This window comes from Haplochromis burtoni, unplaced genomic scaffold (assembly GCF_018398535.1).
Source record: "Haplochromis burtoni strain Fernald_Lab_line unplaced genomic scaffold, NCSU_Asbu1 Contig_40, whole genome shotgun sequence".
NCBI classification, from domain to species: domain Eukaryota; kingdom Metazoa; phylum Chordata; class Actinopteri; order Cichliformes; family Cichlidae; genus Haplochromis; species Haplochromis burtoni.
Genome location: NW_024582401.1, coordinates 323624 through 341535, shown reverse-complemented (window position 1 = coordinate 341535; position 17912 = coordinate 323624). Strand labels below are relative to the sequence as shown.

General features: G+C 44.8%; 2 protein-coding genes across 10 annotated transcripts in view; both read left to right on the top strand.

The window, feature by feature from the left end:
* The window catches only part of LOC102309480 (mitogen-activated protein kinase kinase kinase kinase 4), a gene marked incomplete in the record, with an annotated part of 39512 nt that extends 25756 nt beyond the window's left edge, over positions 1-13756 (top strand). Inside the window, 17 exon segments of one of the 8 annotated variants that reach the window (XM_042219913.1) lie at positions 464-613; positions 2268-2540; positions 3111-3211; positions 3680-3807; positions 4041-4135; positions 5605-5783; positions 5897-6005; positions 6300-6608; positions 7571-7688; positions 7792-7962; positions 8060-8203; positions 8305-8439; positions 8699-8799; positions 8886-9035; positions 9339-9498; positions 10403-10542; positions 11181-13756. In XM_042219913.1, the coding sequence (XP_042075847.1) occupies positions 464-613; positions 2268-2540; positions 3111-3211; positions 3680-3807; positions 4041-4135; positions 5605-5783; positions 5897-6005; positions 6300-6608; positions 7571-7688; positions 7792-7962; positions 8060-8203; positions 8305-8439; positions 8699-8799; positions 8886-9035; positions 9339-9498; positions 10403-10542; positions 11181-11264 (2547 nt within the window). 8 annotated transcript variants of the gene reach the window in all.
* A 1829-nt stretch (positions 13757-15585) lies between these two features.
* LOC102309795 (probable ribonuclease ZC3H12C) overlaps positions 15586-17912 on the top strand; it is a 17000-nt gene continuing 14673 nt past the window's right edge. The window contains exon 1 of one of the 2 annotated variants that reach the window (XM_005920058.3): positions 15586-15722. The gene's annotated coding sequence lies outside the window, so the exon portion shown is untranslated. Of the gene's footprint in view, positions 15779-17912 lie in introns of both variants that reach the window. The other variant, XM_005920059.3, reaches the window with a different exon arrangement.

The following is a 17912-nucleotide window of genomic DNA, read 5'->3' as shown; positions in this document are numbered from 1 at the left end:
AGCTGGCTGAACGAGAGAGAAATATATTTAAGGTCTAGGAGAGTTAGAATAAAGAAGCTTTCAGGGATTCCTCTTTGTCTTTTGACATCCAGTCTGATAAATTCTTCAGTGTGGCTGTGTCGACTCTGTGTGTGGACTGGGCCACTGCATGTGGATGACTGAGGCCCAAACTAACACGCAGGGGCACCGAAGCCTGCGTCATTAACTGCGATCTTTCCCCCCACTGCATACTTAAATCCTGGGATGTGTTTGAAAGAGTCCCTCTCCTCCTACGTCTGCACATGTATCTGTCTGTATGGCTGCCCACAGTTGGCTTCAAGCATGTTTAATATCGTTGTCACCAGCTGTATGTTGCTGATCGTTGTTGGTTAAATGTAAAAGTTTCCTAAGAGACCACAAGATCAATTTTTCCCTGATACTCATCCCTTTTTTTCACCCACCCTCTACAATTCCTCCATCTCAGGCCGACGAGCGCTACCGTAAGAACATTCAGGGCTCCCCTCAGGCCGCCCCTCCCAAGCAGCCCCCTCTGCCTCCCCGCTCCTCTGAACCGTTCTCCAACGGCGGCTCCTCGTCCGACGCATCTGCCATGCACCGACCCATGGAGCCTCAGGTAACTCCTTCCTCCGCTGCTCCCTAGCCTTTTCCTCCTCCTCCTTCATTCTGTCGCTGCACTGGATTTGTGTCAGTTTTCTCAGACATTTAGCCCACTTCGAATAAAGAAAAAAATAAAATAAAAAATAGGAGAAGGCGAGGCTGGGCAGAATGTGTGTGTTTGAGTGAACTGTGGCTTTAGACTGTTCACCTTTTTTGATTTCCCTGGGTATTATTTTTGTCCTACTGTTGAGACTCACAATAAGTCATAAGCACTTCAGTCAGCAGTCTGAGTAGTTTTAAAAAAACATGACAGGCTCCTGATATAGTGAATGAGTTCATCAATCACTGCCTCCGCCAGTGCTAAAAAGCCAATCATTTTATTTCTCGCTTTTGTTTTATGTTTTTCTTTCAAATGAGCAAATAGAGCTATAATTTACCCTCCTGAAATCCTTTTTGCACGCTCAGCGCAGCCTTTTTGCTGAATATACTGAACATATTCATGATTTCTCTTGGGCCGCTCTGTGGCGTCATCTTTTTCCTACAAGAATGCCCATACAGAGATGGGTGTAGTGGTATTTGTGGGAAAATATGTACCTTTTACAGACTAAGCTCTCAATCACAGAACAATTCAAGAACAGATCAACAGAGAAATGGGACAGTTTTGCCACTTAACCTCCTGAACTCTTTGATATTTCCACTTGAGAAGAGTGGGGGGGGGGAAAACTGAACTCCAATTTATCATAACGGCTGCAAAACTGCATGACCAACCTTGCACTCTGTGGCTAAGACACTTGGGAGTGAGACACTTAGCCTCATCACCTTTTCAGAGTGAGGGTTTAAAAAAACTCCAGCACACGCTGACAGTTCAATTTCTGTCGAATCAACACTAAATTAGAGGAGAATAACAGCCATATAGCAGCCGTAACCTCTTCAGTAAATCTGCTGCACTTTGCAATCTTGGGGGGGAAGGGGGGGAGACATGGCACCAGATTTGTGGGTTTTTTGTTTGTCAGCAGAATTCAGCTTAACTTTGCTTAAACTCATGTTTGTGTGTCTGAGGAGTAAAAATCTGTTACATTTGTTTTTTTATTTTTAATAAATTTGAAAGAAGCTTTTCTTCACTTTGAGGATTTTTGTGAAGAAAAGTGTTTTTGTTTTGTTTTTCATTTTTCTCTTCCTCAGTAAAGACTCTTTGCACATAAAAAATCTAATTGTGGGTTCACAACATGAATATAAAACAAGTACTGACGACAGTGGCTTATTGCAAAAGCAATTAGATGCTCTGCTTGCAGCAGACTTCTGCAAAATGCACTACTTGTGTATGTTACTCAGCAGAAAAGCTGGGATAGGCTGATTGCAACATAATCTGCCTTTGAACCTTTTTTAAAGCTCAGAAATTGTAATGTGTAATTTGGAATGACACTTTTGAAACAGAAGCGTCATATTTATCACACCGACACAGGCTCCTCTTTCTTCAAATGGTTGATTCCTGTAAAAAAACAAAACGCCGACTGTAAGAGTGAAAAAGTCATTGTTTCGTGTTGTGCTGTCTGCCGTGTGCATGTGTACATTATGTAAAAAGCCACACGCATCTTCCCTCATGTCTCACTGTGTTGTCTGCTTGTTTCACCCCCTCCCCCCTGCTCTTCCTCTTCCTGACTCCCAAAAAGGTCCAGTGGTCTCACCTGGCTGCTCTAAAGAGCAGCAACAGCGCTGCCCCCTCTCCTCCTCCTCCGCCCGTGGTTGCCCGCTCTCAGTCCTTCAGCGAGTCCGGCGGTGTGGCCTCTAGCTTTGCACAACTTCACCTGCGCTCCCAGGACCCCCACCATCACCACCACCACCACCCATCGCCTGCACGCACAGATCCCCAACCCCAACCTCCCCTCCACCACCCTCAGGCTAGGCTTGAACATCAGGCCAGCAGCGAGGAGGTCCCTCCCAAGGTAAGGTGCCGGGGGACGGCTGCCTTCTCCCCCCTCCTCCCACACCCAGCCTTCAAATCTCTCCTCCATCGCTCACTTCCTCTCATCCACTTTTACGTAGCATGCTGTTCAGCCTCCTCCTGGCTGTGTGCGTCTGCCTTGCTGCGTCTAGTCTCACTTGTTAACACTTAAAACTGCTGTGAGGGCGTATTCAAATGAATCAGAGCAACTTTGAATTTCTGGGCCGACAGATTACCCCATCGCTCATATTCAAAATCATGAATGAGAAATAAAACCGCACATTCCTCTAATCTAAATCGCTCTCAGTGTGTTGTGGGGGTGTACTGTTCTCTGCTCCGCTGTGTTCAGCTACGCCCTAAGATTATCTCTGTTTCAGTGGTCAAACTAGGACAGTTTTTAAATTCTAGGCTGATTTCCACTTCAGCTTCAAATCCCAATGTATGCTCACTGAATTAGCATGAGCCTGAACCAGAGGATAAGCTCCCTTGTTTGATGACACTGTTTTCCTATTAGGTGATTGTTTTTAGGAACATATTCATTTGTGATGATCATCAAATACTTGTCTCCCAGGTACCAGTGAGGACAACATCCAGGTCTCCTGTACTGTCACGTAGAGAGTCCCCTCTGCCTTCACAGCCCAGCAATCAGGGCGGACAGAGGAACGCAGGCAGGTGGGTAAAGAGACCTCAGGCGTGTCTCACTTTTGGATTATGTGGATGTGGTCTATCTAAGAGAGCTGCTCACATGGACGCTGTTAAAAGTTGTAAAAGCCAAAACAGTAACCCCTCCCCTACATAGGGGTGCCTCTCAGAATAGAGAGTTTCAGAAAATAAAAACAAATGCTAGAAAAGACATATTATTAAGACATAATATTATGACTGCTTATAATATTGCAGATTAATATTTATAAGTTGCTTATGTTTGCATATAAAATGCAAAAAAATGTGCTTTGATTCTGCGGTGATGTAAACTCCCACTAATCCAAGTTTAGCTTGAATTAGTACGATCAAAATCACAAAAATATATGTAGCGTATCCTGAAAAGCGCAGGGAGGGTAGGGACAAAATGTTAACATATCACATGATAAACTGACAGTGGAGTTGGGTTTGTTTCCATGTGCTTGTTCTTCCTCGTCACAGTAACGTGGAGCAGCGTCCGCTGTGGGATCGAGTGGAGAAGCTGCAGTCCCGGCCAGGCAGCGGCAGCTCGTCCGGCTCCTCCAACTCCAGCTCCCAGGCCAGTCCTGGGGACCGTTTCAGGCCACGCTGTGAGTCCCCTGGTACTGTACTCGGCTACATCTCACTAACCCTACCGACTGCTTATTAGCGGATTAGGATTATTACCATAATTATACAAATCTGGCTCAAATGCCATCCTCTGAGCTGGTGCTCAAATAAGTTTTTTTGTTTTTTGTTTTTTTGCCAATTAAAGCGCCTTTGCGCACATCCAGCTCTCTTCGGTCTCCCCTCACTAACGCCATTTCCTTTCATTTCCACAAAGCTTCCTCCAAATCTGAAGGATCGCCTCTCCAGCGGCCTGAAAACGTTTCCAAGAAACAGGATGAAAAGAACGTCGCCAGGCCCACTCGACCAGCTGTAAGTCCACTGTTACTCGAGTGCTGTTAAACTTGAAAATGAATAGGTGAAAACAGTTTTTCCCACTTTGCTCTATTTTCCACTGCTCCAATTATCCAACCACCTGGTGTGGGAACCTTACGTGAATCCAATGCTTCCTGATTGTTTGGGTGGGGTGCCTTGCTTAGGGTGATGTGGTAAGCCTATTAACTGAGATTACATAATCTCACCTCTGCTATGCCTGCACCACTGCTCATGCATTGCTCATGGCATTACACGATAAAGATTTCAGATAAAAGGCATTTGCTCCTTTTGTGGAGATTGGTTCACTATTTCATTTCTGCCTTTACCGTCCCCTGGCACCTTTCCATACGCCTCCACTTTTTTTTTTTTTGCGCTTGCTCTCAAGAAAAATGCACAAGACAAAAGGAGGGTTAACCCTGCGCCGCAGCTTCCTGCTCCTAGATTTGAATGCAACCACATTTGAATGCAAACACGCCCCTCCTGTGTTCCCTTGTACTTGTCAGAATGGCTCGCGATCACCTGTTTGTGTTTGTGGATAAACTGTGGCTTGGAAGCACGGAAGTATCCCCTCCTTCTTTTTCTTGCTCTTTTTAGAAGCTTATGCGACTATATTATGACAAAGGGGCGAGGGAAAATGAAGAGGACAAACATGTTAAGGAGGATGAGGTGAAACACTCATTTAGGCCACAGAAAGAGGCTCTTTAGTAATCTGACATTCCCCCATACAACATGCTGCTTACTTCACTGTTTCCTAGAGGTCAGACTACATGAAGGTTGTTTAAAAGATGGAAAAAGACGGTACAGGTTTGTACCCACAAGTGAAAGAGACGAAGTAGAAACATAAACAGTTCCTTGAACCAAGGAGGGATTCAGATTTCAGACTTTCTACAGTACGATTTCCTGTTGTGCCTTTTTATTTAAAGTGGACCTAGTCTGCTCATTTCAGACTCAATATTTGTAGTCTTGAAGTCTGCCAGTGTAGCTTTGTACTTTTTAGCTGTTCTCCCTTTTAAAGCCAGCTTTCTTCTGATTGGCTGCTCCTCCCTAAGCAGGATGTTTGAACAGTAGGTGGGTGGAGCTTCTGTGTGCCTTAGATGAAGATAATGGGTGGGGGGGAGGGTATCTGTGCACCCTATGACATCATTCAGCCAAAAGGCACAATGGGTCCACTTTGTGTGCCCAGTCTATCATATTGATGCGTTGTCTGGGCAACCTCTGTTATGGAGGGAGGTTTTAAACTTGGAGTGTTTGTCCTCTTTGGTGCAGTTTCTTTTTGTGCTGAAAAATCTAAGCCAACTAAAATTTCATTAGTATGAACCAAACAGGGCCACCCAGAAATGGGACCGCCTTAGTGGTCTTAGCGCCGTTGCTTCAGGCAGAATGCAACTTGCACCAAAGCGGAGAAATGGACCTGAGCTCGCAGGTTGACCTGTCAGCACGTCTAAAACCTTCGCTGCTGCTTTCAGGACCTGACAGCGCTCGCCAAGGAGCTGCGCGCAGTCGACGATGTGCGACCTCCTCACAAGGTCACAGACTACTCCTCCTCCAGTGACGAGTCGGGCACGACCGACGAGGAGGACGAGGAAGAGGTGGACCAGGAGGCAGGAGAAGAGTCCACCTCAGGGGCCGAGGACTCCAAAGCTGGGTAATACACCTGATGCCTCTTTTATTAATCAGTGCTGCATGGCTTATCTGCATGACTGCTGGTTTAACTCTGGTCTGGTTATGGGACATCAGATATCCCCATGGCTTCCGCAGGAGAGTGAGTAACGGCGAGACGGAGTCTGCTAAAACCATGCTGGTCGAAGACTCGGAAAGCGAACAGGCAACCACACCCTCCAAGGATGGCACACTGGTCATCAGACAGGTAAGAAGGACGGGCCGGTGGTGCCTGATTTTGACCGATTGGTGGTGCTGATTAGGAATGTAGTTTAGAATTTTCTCTGTCCAGCGTCAGTGTTGTTTTAACTACTCATTCTCCACAAGTTCTTGGTTGTTCCTGCATATGATCATGCCATTTCATAGGCTTTCACATTTGAAGATGAATAATCTTAATATGTCAGGTTGCTACACCAAGCAGCAGGCTAGCAGCCAGACACACAGCTCCACCTTCTTTCCCACCTGCTTGCTTGAGCCCAAGTGTGCCTGTTCTTGCTTCCAGAGCACAGCTGACATAAAGCGGTTGGTCACTCTCTCATCTTCCTCTCCTTCCTCGGCTGGCCACGGCCAACCCCAACCCCCTGGTCGCGGCCCGCTAGAGAAAAACGGCTTTCCGGGCCGCATACACCACCTACCAGACCTTATCCAGCAGAGCCATCATTCCACTTCCTCTTCCACAACCATCCCTTCCTTCTCCTCCTCCTCCTCCTCTTCCACCACCACTACCACCTCCTCCTTACCCTCATCATCTAGCCATGCCAGTCCTGCAGTATCCCCACAGATCTCTTTGGACGAGCTCACTGCCATAGAGGTATGTCCCCATCACACAACTAAGGGCAAACAGCTGAGGAGTGGGCAGTAGAAAAAATGTGCAGACTTTTTGTATAGCTTAAAAAAATGGTATCAGGTTTATTGTGACGGCTATAAAATGCAAACCTCCATCTCGGTCTGTACACGTCAGCTGTCCATTCCTGGGTTGCCTGCCCTGCATCCTCTCCTCCTCCATGTCCTGCTGGCTTCACACTTCCTCTTCTCTGCTCACTCTTCACTCAGCTGGTTTGAATCTTCTGAGCTGCTGCAACCTCCTTTCCCCTCCCGCACCTCACTGCATCACACTGTGCTAACACTGGCGCCTCCTTGTGGCGCAACGTGCTCATAACACGCAGGAAACTAAAGCCCGAGCTTCTTGGGATTTGTATGAATATTTCTAAGATAAATGTCCCATTTATAGAGCAGCACTACCTTGCAAACAACATGCGTCTTGGGTGGTGGAGTATCCTTGTGTGTCTGTGCTTCATTAAGAGCAGCTTTTTTTCTTCTCTAACAGTTCACAGCAGCCTGTGTTTGGATCACTTAATGTTTCCTTCAACACATTTTTTTCTTCTTCTTGTTGCACATGTTGTTTGTCCTCTGACATATTTTGTGCCTTCACTAACATCAAAACAATTAACATAACTGCACTTAATCTTTTTCATTTGCTTTTTTCCCGCGGTGGGTGGTGGGGGGACTTTGTTCCCAGTTGTGCTGTAAAAATGTGGTTTTGAAGGCATTTAAGCTGGATGTTGTTTAACGAGACCCCAGAGGTAGAGCTATAACTCATAAGCTCAAACCTGAGGGGCCTCTGCTGCCGTTTAAATAAACAGTCGTTCTTAGGAATTACAAATCACTGTAACAAATCAAGTTTGATTCATGTTTCAGCTCGGTGCATTTGAAGTTATTTTATTGGGAATGTTTTGAGCTCTAGGTTTTCTAAATATCCGATATCTCCACCAGTCGCAGTCGGAGAGCAACTCCATGTCCAAACACAAGTCTTCCTCCTCGTTCACGCCCTTCATCGACCCGCGTCTGCTGCAGATATCTCCATCCAGCGGGAGCTCCCTCAACAACATGGGTAAGTCTGGATATACAGCCCACTGCAAAAATGCATCTTCAACACTAATTCCTCTCTGTTATCTGCAAAGTTAATGTGCACTGCCTCTGCTTTCCCTTTCCAGCTGGATTTGGGCAAGACGGGCGCCTGTCAGATCAGCTGCGGTCCGACCCATCCCGTAAAGGCTCGGTGGTTAATGTCAACCCGGTCAACACTCGTCCACCGAGCGACACCCCGGAGATTCGCAAGTACAAGAAGAGGTTCAACTCTGAGATCCTGTGTGCGGCACTCTGGGGTGAGTCAACTTCAAAAATATGGAGTTACTGTGATGCCCCACAGATGGATGAAAACCTATCAGCAGTGACGTATGTTTGTGCCTGTTGCTCTTCCAGGAGTAAATCTGCTGGTGGGAACAGAGAGCGGTCTGATGCTGCTGGACCGAAGCGGTCAGGGTAAGGTCTACCCTCTGATCAACCGTCGACGCATCCAGCAGATGGACGTCCTAGAGGGACTCAACGTCCTGGTGACCATATCAGGTAGAGCACACGTGCCAACCAGAAAGTCTCGATTCAGATTCATTTTTAATCAGTAAAGTTTTGGATAGATGGATTTTGTTTTTGTTTCCTCCCTCCTGCAGGCAAAAAGAACAAGCTGCGAGTGTATTACCTGTCATGGCTTCGAAACAAGATTTTGCACAATGACCCTGAGGTGGAGAAGAAGCAGGGGTGGGTCAATGTGGGCGACCTGGAGGGCTGTGTCCACTACAAAGTTGGTACGTTTCCTAAAGCTTAGATGTACTGGAAAAAGGAAATGGTGCCTTGAAGATAGAGGGGGCATAAAAGGGCTTAAAGCTGAACAGCTTAGAGCTCAGAGGTTGCTCTGAGGCTCAGTATAAGATAAATAAGGCTTATTTTGAATTTTGAATCATGCAAAGCTGCTCTAGCAGAGTCCAAGAATTAAAAAAAATATCCACAAAGATCACCATAGGAGCCATCACCCATGATTAACTCGCCACCTACTTGTTATTCCAGTGAAGTACGAGAGAATTAAATTCTTGGTGCTGGCTTTGAAGAACTCTGTGGAGGTCTACGCGTGGGCGCCCAAACCTTATCACAAGTTCATGGCCTTTAAGGTAAGCATGTTCTCTAACAGGAGTCATTCTACCTGCAGGTGGCTGACTGCTTTCAGGCTGACTTTCTTCTGACTTTTTTTCTTTAGTCTTTTGGTGACCTGGTGCACAAACCTCTGCTGGTTGACTTGACGGTGGAGGAAGGTCAGAGGTTAAAGGTCATCTACGGTTCCTGTTCAGGCTTCCACGCTGTGGATGTGGACTCTGGTGCCGTCTACGACATCTACCTGCCCACACATGTATGTGCGAACTGATGCAGACTGATTACGTCTTGTGTTTTGCATTTTCTAAATTTGAATTTAGTTTTATTTCTACAATGCCAAATCATAACAGTCGCCTCAACTTTATATTATAAGGTAAAGACCTACAATAATGGAGAGAGAACTCCACAATTAAACGACCCCCTATGAGCAAGCCCTTAGTGACCGTGCAAAGGACAAACTCCAGCAGAGCCAGGCTCAGTGAGGGGCGGCTATCTGCTGCGACTGGCAGTGAGGGGACTTTTTAAAATCTCTTACCTTTTTCCTCCATTTCATCCTCAGATCCAAACCAATATTCAGTGCCACGCCATCATCATCTTGCCCAACACTGATGGGATTGAGCTGCTGGTGTGTTACGAGGACGAGGGCGTCTACGTCAACACCTACGGACGCATCACCAAAGATGTGGTGCTGCAGTGGGGAGAAATGCCAACTTCAGTGGGTAAGTGAAAAGCAGATATTTCTCATCATGATGCCAGAGGTCAGAAAAATCTGAATCGCACAAAAACCACCGCACTGAAACCCTTTGCAGGAGGTGGTCTCAGTGTGGTTCCAAACAAACTATATTTATGGTGTGAACGTGATACGAGCCCACTCAGAACATGTGACAAGGGCTAAAAAATATCCCATAGCAACTTATGCTTTGTATTCTCAGTGCAGGTAGCTACTATAGATGCGCAAAGGTCTATACGGGCTAGCAACTAACCAAGAAATGAGTGTAAACTCTGTTTTCTCCCACAGCACCTTCTTCCTGTATTTACTTTTCTTCCTCCCACCCCAGATACGTCTGGCCAGTGAGCGGACAGAACATTCTCATGTGGCTTGCAGTGAAACATTTTGGTTTGCTTGGATTTTTCTGTGTGAAAACAAACCAAACCACAGGGAAAAGCTACAAGTTTACAAACTTATCAGCTGATTTGGACCAGAGTAAAAAAATCTGGAGGTGTGAAAACGCCCCGTGAGTGAAGAGGGCTGAAAAGTCCTGTGTTCAGAGACTTCTGATTATTTTACTGGGAGAAGTGATCTCCCAACTCTAAAAGCAATGGTGCAAATGATGCTGGCAACTTCAGTGTGCAGCAGAGTGAAGGTTCAACCTTCAAAATAAAACAATCAGATGTGAAAAGCCCAGCAGCAGCTTCACTTGATGCATCGATTACACTCCAACAGCAGTCGAGGTTTCACTTGATTTTAGACACTTTTGTTTAATAGCTTCTTTTTTTATCAATATGTAAAAGTATTACATTTATCATTAGAAGTATTCACAAGTAAAATGACACGTTGTTTGAATTTTTACAGCTTTTTTAACAGCTACTTACCCTCCTTTCCCCCTTTCTGTGCTTGTGCAGCCTACATTAGGTCAAACCAGATCATGGGCTGGGGTGAGAAGGCTATAGAGATCCGCTCAGTGGAGACGGGCCACCTTGACGGAGTCTTCATGCACAAGAGAGCCCAGAGACTCAAGTTCCTTTGTGAGAGGAATGACAAGGTGAAAACATCCTTCCTTTCTTCATCCCTCCTGTTTCTCTCTATACAGTGGAGATAAATGTGAGCACACCCCAAATAATATGTCAGGTTTTTGTTGTTGAAAACACAATACTGCAATAAATCATTTCAAAACTTTTCCACCTTCAACGTCACCAATAACCTGTAAAATCCAACTGAAAAACAAATCAGTTTTGCTGGTTACATAAGTGCACATCCTTTAAGTGATACTGCTGAAGAACCTTTAATCACAGCATTCAGTCTTGGTAATATTTGCCCTCTCTCCCATGCAAAAGTGCTCGACACTCAAGGCGCTTAATATTGTGAGGTAATAGCCCTGCAATAATGCAGAGAAACCCCAACAATCAGGTGATCTCCTATGAGCAAACACTTGGTGACAGTGGGAGGGAAAAACACTCTTAACAGTTGCAGACTCAGGGAGGGGGGCCATCTGCCATGACCAGTTGGAGATGAGGGGAGGGAAACGGTGAGGGAATATCTTGTTCATCGCCCTCTTCAGGTCACCTCATAGATTTCTTTAACATTTTATTTTAACATCTACTCTACTATTATTAATCTACTGTTGGTAGCCTGGGACGACCACCAAACACCTTTTCACTCAGTGTATTCTTTCAATTTCAGGTCTTCTTTGCCTCTGTGCGTGCCGGAGGTGCCAGCCAAGTATATTTCATGACCCTGGGACGCACATCCCTCATGAGCTGGTAGAGACGTGCCGTCAGCCGATATGACAACCGTTACCTAAGCAGCGACCAACAGATGACTATTGCGACTACGACCGACGAAGACGTTTTAAAGCCCAAGCTGGAGAAGCATTTTCTGAGGCGGCGGCTTCCATTTCTCATGTCCTCGGGCAGCCAAACAACGGATTAGACTGTAATCATGAACAGAAGCTAGGGGTGGATATGTATTTAGAGGCGCCTGCAGGTTTTTCTTCCCCCCGCCAACCCCCGGCCTTGTTGCCTGACCTTCGAGCCGATCCCCATTCTCCTCCTCTCCCTCTGAGGAAGCGGGATCTGTTGCCTGTTGACGGTATATCTTAAAGTAAAACTTAAAGTAAAACTTTGCATCTTGTAAGTGTATGACAAAATGTGTTTGTCCAGGGGGAGGGGGCAGAACGCTAAACACAGCCGTCACCGTATCAGAGAAGACTGTGTGTTTGTGTGTGTGTGTTGCCACAGCTTGAATGTGTAGCTGTGTTTAATCCCGGTCCTGTCAGGTGTGTGACTACAACACTACGACTACACTTAGTTCCACAGATTGAACGGTGCTTGACATGTAAATCTTCTTCGTCTTCACTTTTTTTCCCTCTTCCTTAACCTCCTGAAAGTGAAGATTTTTTTTAAGGGACCTCCTCGACGCATCCATTAAATACAGGGTACTGGATATGTTGGAGTTGGTGCATACTAACGTCGGACTCGCGCAGGTTTTTCAAGAACAGCTTTATCACGCCTCCTCTTGTGCTGTAGCTCATGTTGGACAAAAGTAGCCCTTTTTATGACGGCATGTTGCTTTGGTGTTATTAACTAAGGTAGTCCCAGTTTTTGTTTTTTAAACACACTGTATATTTTATATGTGACTTGCTGCGCATAAATAAGGAATGCAGAAATACACACAAAAATGAGTTTTAAAGGAAGAATCCACTATTTATCATCAAGAGCCTGACCTTTTTGTTTTTTCTTTTTTTCTTCAGGGGCTTTTATTTTTTTAATGAAATCCTGGCTTTTCCTTTTAATCTGTGTCTCCTTTGCAGAACCTGTCGTTCTACTGGAAATATAGAAACACACACCGACAAAATAGACCCAGAAATGTGAGGTTTTAATACAAATAGTTTTATGTTTTTAAGGTGGATTTTTCCTTTAAGATCAGTTGTAAGTAGGGCTAGCGTAAACTGTGAATTAGCAGGTTGCCATTAAGGTAGCATGGAGGCCAGTGGGCAGAATGAGGGCAGCATGTATAGATCTCACTTAGAGGAAAGGAGGGAGGGTCAGCAGATTGTCCTCCACCTGCACTGTTGTGACATTTTCACATCTACAATCATCTGCGTTCGGAAGGAGACTTCAACTTAATGTTGCCTTAGAGGAGTTTCCAGCAATTTAAACAAAAAAAAAAAACTTAAAAAAAACTAAAATCCACTACTTCAAAAGTGAAGACGTTTAGATTTTAGGGTAGGAACACTTTAGTCTGAAGCAGCCGTGTGACTCAATGTTGGACCTCATTTATTTTTATGTTCCTTCTGTTTTTTCTTGACGCATTCAGGCATGCCACATCCAATCTGGATTAAAGAGACGCGCTACTTTAACCGAGCTCCCATAAAATAATTTTTATTTCGTGCTCTTTCTTCCCATCTCACCGTCGGAAACCCGAACGACAAGGCGAGACTCGTTTGTCACTTCACATGAGACAGTCTCATCCCGCCGCTGAGTGTAGAGTCCATCCTGCAGCTGTGCTTCTGTGTGAATGACAGAGCTTCATAATAGGACTCTTTAAAGGGCGGTGCCTTCGCTGTCTTTAGGGGGAGACCCGCTGTGAGGTGCAGAAGTCGCTTTCAGTCTTGTCGTTTGTGTAGAAAGAAAGAAGGCAAAAACATAAATGAATGAATCACATGTTCTGATGGTGTGAAAAACCGCTCCAGACAGCCAAAACCATGTGGCATACTTTTGTGTTTTTAAACTCTGGCTTAGTTTTTATTAGTGTTGTTTCCAATCATGTGTAACCCTTCAGATAAATATGCGACTGCAGTGGTTTTATTTTAAATGCACACCTTTTATGTTCAAAATGTTTACAGAAGCAGTTGTTTTGTTAAACCGATGTGCATCGATATGAATATTTATGGTTTCTCCCGCTCCACTGCTCCTCTTTTGTATTTTGTATTAACCCTTTTTTTTGTACTTTCATTTAGATGTTTGTGTACAGGATTAATCAACTTTTGCTCACTTTATGAATAACCCAAGCCCAGAGTGTCAATTTCACTGATTTCCTTTACATCCTCCTTAGTGCACTGTGTGCGTGAGTGTGTGCGCTCCTGGCTGTGTGGCAGCACGGATCTAATGTTTTCTACCTGCCAGGTGACACGTCCCCCCCCCGGATGTCTCTCTACATGCCTCTAATTTATGTCCTCTCTGTGTGTACTATGGGAATTACTGTATTTTCTTGAAGGTTTTTTTTCTTTCATTGAATAAAATCAAAAGGAATTTACAGTGCTGCGTCATTCTTTGTAACATAATCTGTAAATATTATTTACTGCTGCATCAACAAATTGAAAATAAAATAAAAAGGAGACAGAAGTTTAAGAAATGCTGCTGCTCTTTCTGGGCCTGCGCTTGTTTAAGGTGGGACTAAATGGGGCGGATTGGAAATGACACTCTACATTTCGAGCTACAGAGGAGGCTTGCCTGGCTTATCTGCATCAGTTGATTTTTAAAGTGGTGCACGTGTGACTGTCAGAAGCCACATAACTGAATGATATATGAAGCTTCATATGCAATAACTTTTTTTTGTGGGATGTCATCAGACTCTCACGTTGTTGTGGATGAATTTTGACCGCCTCTCACTGAGGTTTTAAGGTCCTGCTACAGCTATTCAGTCAGGTTGAGGTCTGGACTTTGGACCACTGCAATAGCTTGATTCTCTTGTTTTTCTGCCGTTCTGTTGTAGCATTACTGCTGTGCTTGGGGATCATTGTCCTGTTGCATGGCTACATTTTGGACATGCTCTTAGCTGTCAGATAAATGCCCACATTTTGGTACACAGAGAAGTTCGTAGTCAACTCGGTGACGGCAAGGTGCCCAGGTCATGCGGCTGTAAAACAAGCCCAAATGATCACCCCTCCACCACCGTGCCTGAGGAATTTATGCTGGTTTGTTTTGTTTTAATAGCCAAATATCTCCACTTTGGTTTCTCCTCACAACCCTTCCAAAAACCCTCTCTTTTTAAATGATGTATGCTTTGAACAGTCAAGCAAATATACACTAAAACTAATTATCCTAAAGTTGATTTTCAGCTTTTTCCTTACACATAGAGGTTTCTTCAGCTTCTGTGAATCATCTGATGATATGTATTGCGGATAGTGAGATATTCAAAATCATTACAATTTTACATTGACAAACATATTTCTGAAACAGTTTCAGAATTTGAAAAATGTTTTGTTTAATGAACATCTGCCCATTTTTACTTGTGAGAAACTGCCTCTCTAAGAAGCTCTTTTTACACCTCATGCTGCTTCTCTTCAGTACCACTTACTATTCCAGCTTTTTGTTGCCTCATTCCAACTTTTTACAGATGTTGTGCTGCCACCAAATGCAAAATATTTCTCATTTCAAACATTTGATGTTTTCTATGTTCCATTGTGAATAAAATACGGACTCGTGGGGTTTCCAAATAGGTGCATTTTCTTTTTATCCACATTTCACACAGCCTGATAGCTTTTTGGAACTGGAGTTCCAGATTTGCACCTTATTATTTTCTACTTAAAACGCTGCATTTTGCACTTCACAGAATTACAAAAAAAAAAAAGTTTAAGTACAAGGTGTCAAGCAGAATTTAAACGCATATTAATGTTTGAAGGGAGGAAAATAGGACTTGCTAATAATACACGTTCACCGCAAGATGGCGCCGGTGCACACCTCACCGCCCATCGATGATCGCGCCGCACACAGGTACCACAAGCGCAATAATTTTAGTAAAGCGAGCCTCAACACTTTTGGTACAGTTTCCTGTTTAGCCTAAAATTATCATAATTATTGTTTTTATTAATTGTATGATTTTATTTTACGTTAAGAGAGGTTAAAATCTTCAAACGCGGCTGGTTTTCAGTTTGAAATGTATGCTATGATGAGGGTCTTGAGGTAAGTTAGTTGCTAACAAACCGTAGGGTTTGTTGTTATATCTTATACCAGACAAACATAAGACAGAAGAAAAGTACACAAGTGTTGGTATAAGAAATTCTGCTTGTCTTTCTTCCCCTTGAACAGGCGGTTGGTTGGGTTGCTTTTATTTTGAAAGAGCGGTAGAGCGGAATGCGCGTCGTCGCTCTCTTCAGCCTGACGCAGTTTGGCTGGGTCACGCTGCAGTCCGGCCGGATGTTTTGCGTCGCCAGTATGTGATGAAGATGGGCGCGTTTTAACGCCAAGCTTGTCGTGCGGCTCCAGCGGCGGCTCTGACCAGGTGAGAACCCGCCAACAGCGTCCTCAGGGCGGACTCGTTAGCCGGAGCAGCCGCAGGTTGGTGTGGGTGAGAGCTGCAGGGAGGTCGTGACGGTGTTGGTTTGCGGTGACCGTGCACGCCCCATGCGCGCTCCCAAACATCCATAATATAGTTTGTTGACTGTATCCTCTTCAACAGGCTGACAACGGGATGGGTGCTGCTGTGGGGTTTCGCGCCTTTTAGGCTGAAAATGGAGCTGATGCGTGTTTTTGAAATGAGCATTAAGGCAGTTTTGGGGTGAAGAAGGCCTGAGTGAAGCACAAGTCTGCTCTCTGGGGAATTCAGGAGGGAGAAGAGGCGCTCTTGTCTCTCCCTCCCACCTGTCTCCGCAAACTGACAGCTGTGCTGAACACTGGTTATAGTGGTTCAGCGAAGGGGTCGGACCAGTAGCAGTCCAGGCTTTGAGCCTTTGGATGGGGATGGGTGGGGGGCGTGGTGTAGGCACGAGCCCAACAGCTGTCTGTCCACACCCCGTGGGGCTTTTATTTAGTGAGCCCACTTTGCTTTCTTCTGACCAGCACCCCTGTTTCCAAACTCAAAGTGTGTCCCTGTCACGTTTAAAGGCTATTCTGTATCAAATAACATCCTCGTGCATGCTGCTACACATGTCACAGTTTAAGAGGAAAGGTAATTAGCTGCTTTTTGGAAAATACTGCAGCTTCAGCAGTGATGTTTGGCCCTCTGACTCCACAAAGACTTCCTCTGTTCACTTTTCTGTGGTATTCATTTGAAACACACACACACACACACACAGAGGTGATGACTTTTGCCATGATATCCTGAACTTACTCTGTACTGCTGGTGGTGCTGGCAGTGCTGAGTGGATGTGCAGAGGTCAGAAAGAGGTTACAAGGAGCAAAAGGTCTCCTTCTGTTGCCTGAACCTCGGTTGGATAGGAAAAGTGGACCACAGTGATGCACTGCACCTTCTTTCTCCCCATTTGTCATTTTTCCAAACAGAATAGAAGATTAATTGCTAACTTTTTATTGTTTTTAAGTGACAGTGAATTGAACATCGCTGGATTTCTGCTTGTTTTGAGAACTTTGTTTATTGCACCTCAGTCAAATGTGGGATGTGTCTCATGCAAAGCCAGAGGCATTTTACTTTTTCATGACTAAAGTGGTTATTAAAATAGTCCCTGACTCGTCGCCCGATAGTTTGCAAGTCTTATCAATAAGGAAGTAAGACTAGAGCAGGTTGGACCAAACCCGGCAAGAATTAATTTCTGGCACAGGAAGAAGCCTCCCGCTGCAGCTCAGCTCTGTTGTGCTGGGTTCTCAGCGTTCGTCCTGCTGCTGCTGCAGTTGTTGGGAGCAGTGCACACCTGTTTGTAAGGACAGATGGCCCCCACAGAGAGCTCCTCCTGTCTCTGTTAGAGCATTTGGGAGCTGTGCAGTCGGTCAGCTGTTGTATGCATCTCTCCTCAGCACCCTCGTCTGACTCTGAGAGCTGACTAGGAGCATATTCTTATTTAATCAGGCATTTGTTTTCTTGTTGAGCCCACTAAAGCTGGGGGAACACTTATTTTATTTGGCAAATTGGCTGAGCGCACACACCGACACCACACCGCTTTCTGTTGCCTCTAAATACATGCTGCTACTTGTTGCTGCCAAGATAAATGCAGCTGGATATTTCAGCCTTATCTCTCTAAATTAATTTTTCCGTTGGCAGATGCGTTGTCCTCTGGATCGTACTCAGTTTCCACGGGTGTGGCTGCTGCAGCTTGGCTGCTCATTAGCCAGAGTGCTGTGTTGGCCCCTACGAAGAATCCAAAGTGAACACTGCAAATAATTCAATTAAACCTGCAATGATTACATATTAATTTTATACCAGCGTACCAATATAGTCAATTATACAACTACTTTGATTGTAAAGTGCAGTTGATTTTGTTATTTTTGATGCAAAAGTGTGAAATATTTGCTGTTTTGGAGCACAGATCTTGAATAAAACCAGGCAGGCTTTATGTAAGTTCCCATTAAGCTAGCAAAACAATTCTTAATCACTACAACCTATAAAGGTGTCCTGTCAGGAGGCAACATGTGAGTAGCACATCCTTTAAGTCCTGGAAGTTGTTTTTGCAGCACACCCAAGCGACGGATTTCTCATGAATGCTAGTAGGGCTGGGCCATATTATACCGTTCACGGTAATAC